Source organism: Nuphar pumila, chromosome 3 (assembly GCF_984573655.1).
Source record: "Nuphar pumila chromosome 3, dmNupPumi1.hap1.1, whole genome shotgun sequence".
Classification (NCBI taxonomy): domain Eukaryota; kingdom Viridiplantae; phylum Streptophyta; class Magnoliopsida; order Nymphaeales; family Nymphaeaceae; genus Nuphar; species Nuphar pumila.
The window spans coordinates 15,692,996-15,702,167 of NC_143251.1; the positions used below are offsets into that span (position 1 = coordinate 15,692,996).

Below are 9,172 nucleotides of genomic sequence, written 5' to 3' on the forward strand. Positions count from 1 at the left end.
GTTGTTTTATTTTTGTTGGTTTGAATATCAAAATTTGAATCTGTGTTTCATTTTCTTGTTAGGGTTTTAATAACCTAAGTTGGTCATGTTTTTAAAATACTTTTGAACTTGCATATATGCACAATCTGATCACTTTCAGGTTTAGCATCTTGTTTTTTTTAATTTGTTTTCTTTTATCAAATTAATCCTTAAAAGATGACTAAACATTATGCAGATTTTACCATGCCTTAAGGCTGCAATTTAGTCGGCTCTTTTGATTTATTTGTATGTTTATGTTATGCTCGATGCATGAGTGTTGGATGTATGGTAAGAGTCGGCATCCTGTTTGTGTTAACTAACAGTTTTATAAAACATTAGAACATGTCAGTCACAAGTAGTCTTGAATTAGATCAGAACCTAAAATAGGTTCAGATAGTTCTTAGGTTGAAGGAGTAACTGATGTTGTCAATTCTTTACTGTTTATGCTAGGCCTTTAGTTCTTTATTGTATATAATTTTACTGAGTATGTAAAGTTGTTTGCTACTGCATATGTTTAGAACCCATCAGGTTCTGAGTTCTTGATTTTCTTAATCTTCTAATCTAAATAGGATCATTGAATCAAAAATATATATACATATATATCAATCGACATATATATATATATATATATATATATATATATATAACGGGCATAAATTTATAAAGGTTCAATTCCTACCTTAGAAATTGTTTTTCTCAAGTTCCAAACACTCACTTCAAAGTTGGTTTTCTTAAGTGCATTACACACATTAGCATGGTTTACACATATTCAAGGCACACCCTCAAACTTGATCGCACATGATCAAGGCATATACTTAAATTTGTTTGCACTTAAGCAAGGCACACACCTAGATCTGATTTTCAGATATGCACATTGACACATCTAAATCCGACCTTCGAATATGCACATTAACACACATAAATCTGAATTTTAGAGGTGTACAATCACTCACTTATAAACTAATTTTCATTTTGCACAAACACACTTAAAACTGATTTTTAGAGCATTAAACAAGCACAAAACTGATTACGTTATTCATGCTATTTCAAATGTTCAATTTCTTCTAAAACCATAAAAATTTATCAATCTTAGATAATCAACTATATTTGAACTGAATGATTGTGGTCATCTGGTTTGTGTGGATATTTAACTAAACTTGATTCTAAGTCAAAGTTTGGCATGTTATAAAAATTTGATTTCCTGACATGTCAGAAAAATCTGATTTCATGCACGTAAAAGGAATCTAGTTGGAAATCAAGTTGGAATCTGAATATTTTTAGTTTCCTAAAACTTGGATATGCTTGGTTTAATGTGCATTCGCATATGTGTTGTGGATACACATTGATGTAGTATTGTGAACTTCAACTTGAATATCTTTGTGTGATTTATGTTCACTAAAATTTGCAATGTCATTTAAATTATTGTTCAATTGAATAGTGGTTATGTGTGAACCACTTATGGGCCTTTGGAGGCCAAGAACATGTGTTGCTCTTGATAAAGTAAAACTGTAAATGTATTGCATACACTACAAGAAAAATGTTAATTAGCGACAAAAATTTATGACGGATTATTTTCGTCGCAAATTTGTGACGAATTAGCTAAAGAAAACTAGTGGTCTCTAAAATTGAAATTTGTTGTGGAATTAGCGATGAAAACAATCTGTCTCAAAATCCATCACTAATTAGCGACGGATTCACTACAGAAATATTCTGTCTCGAACTTCATTGCAACTTCGCAATAGATTAGCGACAAAAACATTATGTCTCAAACTCCATCGCAACTTAGCGACAAAAAAAAATTGTCTTAAAATCCGTCGCTAATTAGCGATGAATTTTGAGATAAAAAAAATTTTATCGCTGATTTGTCGCTACTTTTTGATATAAAATGACGCGCAAAATTCTCCCCCCCCCCCTCTCTCTCTCTCTCTCTCTCTCTCTCTCTCTCTTATTACCCCAAACCGGCTTCCCCAAGCATCCTAGGGTTTGTCGTTTCTAAGGGTTTCTACAGAGGGTGAGTAGGTGGGTGCCTCGAATTTGGCATCCGGAGGTGTGTGGTCGGCAGGGATGGGGAAGATCCTGTGCTACTCACTGTGCTAGATGATCTACGATGAGGGGCCTAGCTAGGGTTCCGATGTTGCTCCAGTGCGACCATGGCTTCTGCAGGGACTACCTTTCACAGATGTTTGCAGCGTCGGCCGATGACTCCCTTTCACAGGGACTGCCTTTCACAGGTTGGGTTCGACTATTTGCAGGCTTTGTTGCTGCTTTTTAAGCTAAAAACAGGAGATTGTGCCAACTTGTTGATTTTCTTTCCTTTGTTGAAGGTGACAATCTTTTGATTTCCCCAAAATTAGGCATTATCGATGTATCATGCTACAATTTATGAGTCTACTAATTTGATTGTACTGTTGTTCCACATTTCTTCCATTATGTTAGTGTTGCTACTGTGATTATTGAAAGTCAGTGAGCTTAGTTCAAGGCTGATTTCGTAGGGATCCAGTCTCCTCGTCTTTTTAAAGCAATAAATTTCCCGATGGTTTTTATCAATATTTTTGGTCTGTATCCATTGATGTATGTGTCTAGCTTAAGGGAAGTTTCAAGTTGCCAACTGAGCTTGCTTGGTGATGATTTAGCTTGAAGTTGAGGTCCATTGCTGAAATCTATTTTGTTTTGTTTTTTTTAGTTATTCTTCTTCTTCTCCTTTTTAGTTGGAAGATGAAAATCACTTCTTAAGAGAAAGGTTGTACTTAATTGAACTGTTTCATTACTTATTGCACTAGTATGATGACTCGTGAACTTCTTATTTATTTAGTTTTTTGGTTCATTCATTTTAGGTTGAAGGCATTAGAAGGGAAACTTTTGCAAGATTTCCAGGAACTGCAATGTGAAAGAGACAGGCGGATGTCATTGGATGCTCATGTGAGATTCTTCTCTCATGACATTCACTCCTCAGAGATATCATGATATGTTTGGATTTTCTTGTCTAGTCAACTAAGGCTTTTTATAATGTAGTTGACATTCATCTCAGATGTATATCTTCTTCATAGAAGATGTTCCTTGTAGTACATATATTGTTTTCTTCATCCGTTGTTGTATTTTAAATCATACATTACCAAGTATTTTGCATTTTTTGGCATTTTATAACAAATATGACAGTCAATGATGATATAAGTAATGGCATCTGAAAATTGCTCAACAGATGATGCATATATATGGAAAACACTAAGGTTGTGCACCCAAGAAAAAAATGCCGAATATGATGCTTGTTCGTGGATGGTTTATTATGAACTATCAATGACTCCCTTTTTTTCATAATTATCACAAATTTAGCGTTTCTCGATATTTATATTTCAAACAAATTTTTTTTTTATTTTGCGATGGATTAGCGGCGGATATTATCCGTCACTAATATTTAGTTTTGTGATGAAATGTAATCTATAGCCAATCTGTCGCTAAAATAGCGATAGATTAGCGATGGATATATATCTGTCACAAAACCAAATTTGTGCTTATTTAGCAACAGACTTGCGACAGATCATGTCCGTCGCTAATCTGTCATAAATTAGCGATAGAAGTAGGGACAAAACAGTTTTGTCGCTAATTAGCGACTAAGGATATGCGACAGATGTTATCCGTCGCTAATCGAACTAGTGACCAATTTACAAAAGATTAGCGATGGATAGCGATTGTCGCTAATCTGCATTTTTTTGTAGTGATAATGATTTCTAAAAATTGTTTTTGAATTAATTATATTGTTGAATTGGTAGGACAAAGGCTCAAATTTGTTATTGTATATTGATTTGTATAATTATTCTTGTGTAAAGAACTCTTACTTAATTAATATGTTAAAAGAGACCAAACTGTGTAATAATTTTCTTTCATGGTATTCCTCTGAAAGTATGAAAACCTTGGATGGAAATCATGAGTGACCATGAGGATACTAAACATTATGTGTATTTGTTGTCTCCAAGAATCCGATGTGTAGTTTATGTTATCGGCCACTGTTGTAGAGAACTTTCAGCTACTTTGCCTGGGGTGGTGGTGTTGACTCAGCTAAAGTTATTAGTATACCAAAAAAGTAGTGTCAATGGATAATGATTTCCTTAATATCCTGACATTAGGTGATGATTCCTAATGTTATGATTGATGATGATGATTCTTGATATCAGTCGATGAACAAGTGTAGAACCCAATAATTAAAATACAAATTATAGATTAAGCTACGATTGAAAAATGCCTTGAACTTCGAAAACCTTGCCTGTTTTGAGTATTTGCGGGTTTGTAAGAAAGTGAAAATTAAATTTGTGTGCATTAAATAAGGGCATGCATGCAAAAGTAATTCTGATAATTGAACTTAAAAAGTTATTCAAGCATGTTGCATTGATTCATACTTTCCTAGATGTTTAGCATTAATTTCATGCATTCCTAAATGTTTGATTTAGCATTAAATTTCAGTTTGCTTGCTTGAAATGTCTAGATGGTAAATTATTCTAATAATATGTCACTTGTGATTCTTCTTAAGTTTGTGCTTGATTTACTTTATGTTGTTCCCTTACTATTAGAAATTTAGAAGATCTCGCATGAGAACTTTGATTCTTACCCGTTTTCTAAAAATGTTTTTCAGGTAATGAGGCTCCGTGGTGAGGGAAATTGACTGGTTGGAGGACTCGAGGTTTATGATTTGGTGGCTTGGGTTCTGATGTGCACGCGATTGGATAGAGTTAATTTTTGAATTTATGAACTTTATTGATAGCATTTGATTAAATAAATAAAATTTCAATGCATGGTTTAAATTGATTTTATGTCTGAAATGTTGATGGGTTATGAATATCAAATTTGTAAAGTGCCCCTGATCCTTGGGAGGTTTTTTGTAATTATTTAAAAAAAAGATTATGCATTTTTTGAAGGTCAGTTTGGGATTGTTACATAACTAGCATCAATAAACAAGCCAATCGATTGAAGTGATCAAGCTCAGCTTGTGCTTGTGGCAAGTTGACTTGAGGTTGTGCTAAACTTGTTTTAAAAATAAAATACTTTCTTAAAGAAGAAAGTATAAGATTTAAACTATAAACCTATTAAAATGAGCTCTAACTAATTCATTTACAAAATAAATACATTGTTTTAAAGCTAGAAACAACAAGATTTAAACTTTAGGCCTATTGCTCACAAGCCAAATACTTCAAACCATTTATTATGCACTACATTTTATGATGTAGAACATATCTAAAATATACTGCTTAACAAGCTAATTTGAGTTGAACCAAGCTAAATACCTACTTTTGTGTCAGATTTGTTGAATTTTTTTTACCAGCTCGAACATGCTCTCTATAAGCCGACCGAGTCACGAGCAGCTAGTTTCATTCTCCCAATCCTAACATAACTCCCATGTGAAGTACCAACCAGCAGCGGCTAATCTTAATCCCCAAGAACACCAAAAACATGCAACCAACAAAAAGCATAAAGCAAGAGAGAGGTTCTCAGTAAGAGAGATGGTGAGTAACCAAGCTACACCAAATGAGACATGCCATGATTTTAGCTTTCACAAACGAGATGTGCATGGTTTCCCCAAAAGCACAACAAATACTCTCAGCTGAAAAGTATGCTCACATGATGAGAAAAAGTGCCTGGTTTGTGTACTATATAACAAACATGTTGCAAATTTACTTCCCAATTCAAACAGGCCACTCCCCATAATTGAAGCCAAAAAGGCCCCTAGAATTGTGGCTCGACTAGCAAGGCACACGACCATAGATTTTGATATCCAATGGGCAAAGTCCCAACTTAACGACAATGCTAGTAAATACCTTTACTAACGCTTTCCTTATCTTTAGTGGCGCGATTTTAGTACCAAAGTGAAATTTTTTGTAGTGCCCAAGTCGTCCCCAACTCCCAACAGAATCAAATCAAAGCAACAAAAAGAGAAAAAGAAAAGTTTATCTAAAAGCCAACGGCTCCTTTATGGCTTTGTTGGTCTGTTCTTTAAAAAACAAAGAAGAGGAGGAGGGGGGGGCTTTTTGTTTATATTATTTAAGGTATGTGTGCATCAGAAGTAGGAATACAGAGTGACGTAAGTCTCTGTCTCGATCGAAAAGGTACCCCAAAACAAAAAAAAAGATAAAAAAAGATTTGGAGGTGATTGTACAAAATAAAATAAAAAATAAAAACATTGAAAACAAATCATTGCTTCATCATCATCATTTTTTCCTTTCCTTTATCCCCGATTCAAACAGATATATTTTCCTTGTCTTTGTCCTTTGCAATACATCCAACCCAACATCTGCCCATCATCATATCACCATCCATCCTCTCCACTCCTAATTATTATCCTTTATTATTACCTTATAACTAAATCAAAGATGTGATGGGATAACTATTTCCTTATATGGGCATCTGTATTTTAAATTTTTAATTGTTTAAAAATGGTGACCCATCATATCAACAATGTCATCATCATATCATTGATCATGGTAATCATCATCATCATTACCCACATCCCCATTGGTTGACACGTGCCACGCCCTCAAAATCTCGCATTCTCGAAACCATGTAGATCGCTAACCCGGTTCATCGACTTCCTCATGATAGCCACCTTGGCGAGCCGCTCGGCAGTGCGCCAAGCCGATATCGGCGTGAGGGCATCTATGGCGTCCTCGTGTGCCGAAGAAGCCCACTCGTTCTCATGCCTCCTCCCCCTCTGGCGCTGCTGCTGGTGTTGGTCACGCCGCCAGTTAACCTGAGCCAGCTCAGCTTCCAGTGCTCGGCGATGCTCGTCAGTCGATACGGACGGTGATGATTTCATCAGGGCCGAGTGAGCCGCCACAAGGACCTGATGAGCCGAGCCGAGGTCTCCAAGCTCGACGAGTTGGCTCGCCTGAGCAGCCGCTCGAGTCGTCTGGAACCGGTTCCTGAGGAACTCGACCTTGAGAGAACCGGTTCGGGTCGGCTGCATGCTTGGGAGGACCAGAACCTGCTCCCTGCCGTAGACGGGCTGCTGGGTCACCGGATCCCTGAAGCAGCACCTCACCGATAAAGCCTGGTTTCCGGGGACGGCGCCGGCGGGGACCCTCACCTCCACCAGGATCTCCCTATCCTCCTTGGCGTAGAGATCGCCGAGACGGATGGTTCGGGATCCGGATCGGTGGAGGAGGACCCGCGGCCGGTCCTGCCACGAGTAGACGCCGTCGACGTAGCAGCCGGAGCACCGAATCTGGAGGTGCAGATCCTGAACGACGACGCTGAGCAGCCCCCCGACGCACTGAGCGAACGCGTCCTCGCCCTCCCCGCCCGATCCTCCGAACCCGAACGCGTGAACCGGGATCTCAACGTGGCCGAACCGAGTCGGAGTCGTCGTCGTCTTCGACGGAGGAGCACCGGCGGTGGCGGAGGACTCATCGTGGCCGTCCGATAGAAGCATGATGCTGGCGACGGGGTTGCGATCCCGCCTGTCCTCGAGCACTTTTGCGGCCTTGCGCAGTGCCTCCGGAACGCACGTCCCTTGGCTGCAGACGAGCCGATCGACGACCCGGCGGGCGGCGCGCTGGCCCTGGGCGGTCATTCGGCGGAGAGGGAACAGCCGCTTGGAGGAGGAGGAGAATGCGACGATGGAGAGGCGGTCGGAGGATCCGAGCGAAGAGACGACGAGGCGCATCGCCCGCTTCATCATGTGGAGCTTCGCTCCGGACATGCTCCCGCTCACGTCGAGCACGGTGACGAGGTCGATCGGAGCCCGGCAGCTCGGGTCTCTCATCGGCGGGGGAGCCCTCACATGCAGCACCACCGCGTAGCACTCGTACCCTTTCCCCGCCCCGACCAACGCCGTCTCCGGCGCCGAGCTCACCCTCACCTCCCTCTCCCTCTCGTCGTACCCCCTCTTCACGTGGGACCCTTTAAATTCCTCATCGTCGTCGGCATTCCCGTCTTCTTCTTCCTCTTCGCGGACCTCGGGGATGGGATTGAACCGGGCTCCTCCGTTCGACCGGAGCAACGGCTCGTCGTCGTCGTAAATCCTTACCTCTTCCATCAGTTTCCGGGGGCTCGGAGGTGGTGGTTGTTGTTGTTGTTGCTGCGCTGGGCCAGGCAGCATCGGCACCTCCTTCCATTTCAATTGACAAACAGGGCAGACGAGGCATCGTTGCTTCTGCACATGAGCAGAGATGCACGGGAAGTGGAACGAGTGGGAGCACTCTGCCGTGAATATGGCCGTTCCCTGACTCGTTTTGGTGCTATGCATGCATATTCCACAGTTGCTCTGCAACACCACCAAAAAACGATTAGATCCATCATACCATCATCATGAATCGATTGATAGATAGTAAAGTAAGAAGGTGGAACCACAAGAAAAGGAGAAAATTTTCTGTTTTTCTGGGGGATGGGATTTTGCTTACTCTGGTGAGACGGAGGGAGGACTTGAGGAGAGAGAATCGGGAGGGGGATCTCGGGGAAGACGGGTTGGAGAGGTCAGCCATGCGAGAGCTCATGGTGGTCTTGCATTGGAGTTGGGGGCTGAAGAAGGAAGGCGTGGAGGAGGAGGATTTCGGGCTGGACGGAGTGGAAGAGGTGGACGAGAAGCCGGTCTTGCATCTCAGCGTGTGGCTTGTCGAGACCGGTGGGGATTGAAACCTGGGCGTTGGTGGGTTGCTGCTGCTGCTGATGGAGGCAGTGAGCCGGCCTAGGTTCATGCACGCCCTTGGATTCGGGCTCGAGGAGGCGAGTTCGGCATCGGCTGCGTCTGACGTCGCCGTTGATGATACCAATGGGGGCTGTTCATCCGGGTCACGAGGGATCGTCGTGCAGACTCTCAGTCCGAGAGCGTTCTTCGCTCTGGTCCTCCACCCACTCCCCATCTCTCTCTCTCTCTCCAAAAGGAACACGAAGGACACACCCCAACTTCTCTCTCTCTCTCTCTCTCTCTCTCTCTCTCTCTCTCTCTCTCCAAAAGGAACACGAAGGACACACCCCAACTTACTGCCTTTTCCCTCTCTCTTTCCACCTTTTCTTTTCTATTCCCTTCCCTTCTACCTGCAACCGAGTTAATTTTATCCCCTGCAATAGTGTACAAAAAGGAGGGATTCTGAGTGGAGAGTTGTGTATAAAGATTCACAGAAGAAAGATACAATCACCTCTCTCTTTCTCTCTCTAAAACCCCAAAAAGAGA

At 41.3% G+C, this 9,172-nt stretch overlaps 1 protein-coding gene across 1 annotated transcript; it reads right to left on the minus strand.

The window, feature by feature from the left end:
* Positions 1-6,271: 6,271 nt before the first annotated feature.
* On the minus strand, positions 6,272-8,920 carry LOC149842110 (E3 ubiquitin-protein ligase WAV3-like). Its single transcript, XM_089998911.1, has 2 exons — positions 8,403-8,920; positions 6,272-8,266 (listed from the first exon to the last, which is right to left on the minus strand). The coding sequence occupies exons 1-2, from the start codon at positions 8,859-8,861 to the stop codon at positions 6,539-6,541; spliced, it is 2,187 nt and encodes a 728-aa protein (XP_089855037.1). The 5' UTR covers positions 8,862-8,920; the 3' UTR covers positions 6,272-6,538.
* Positions 8,921-9,172: the final 252 nt, after the last annotated feature.

Excerpts from the sequence above, each read along its gene's own strand:
- LOC149842110 (XM_089998911.1), bottom strand. The coding sequence starts at position 8,861 with ATGGGGAGTGGGTGGAGGACCAGAGCGAAGAACGCTCTCGGACTGAGA. Across the intron at positions 8,267-8,402 it reads CCTCCCTCCGTCTCACCAGA|AGCAACTGTGGAATATGCAT; the intron begins GTAAGCAAAATC and ends GTGGTGTTGCAG.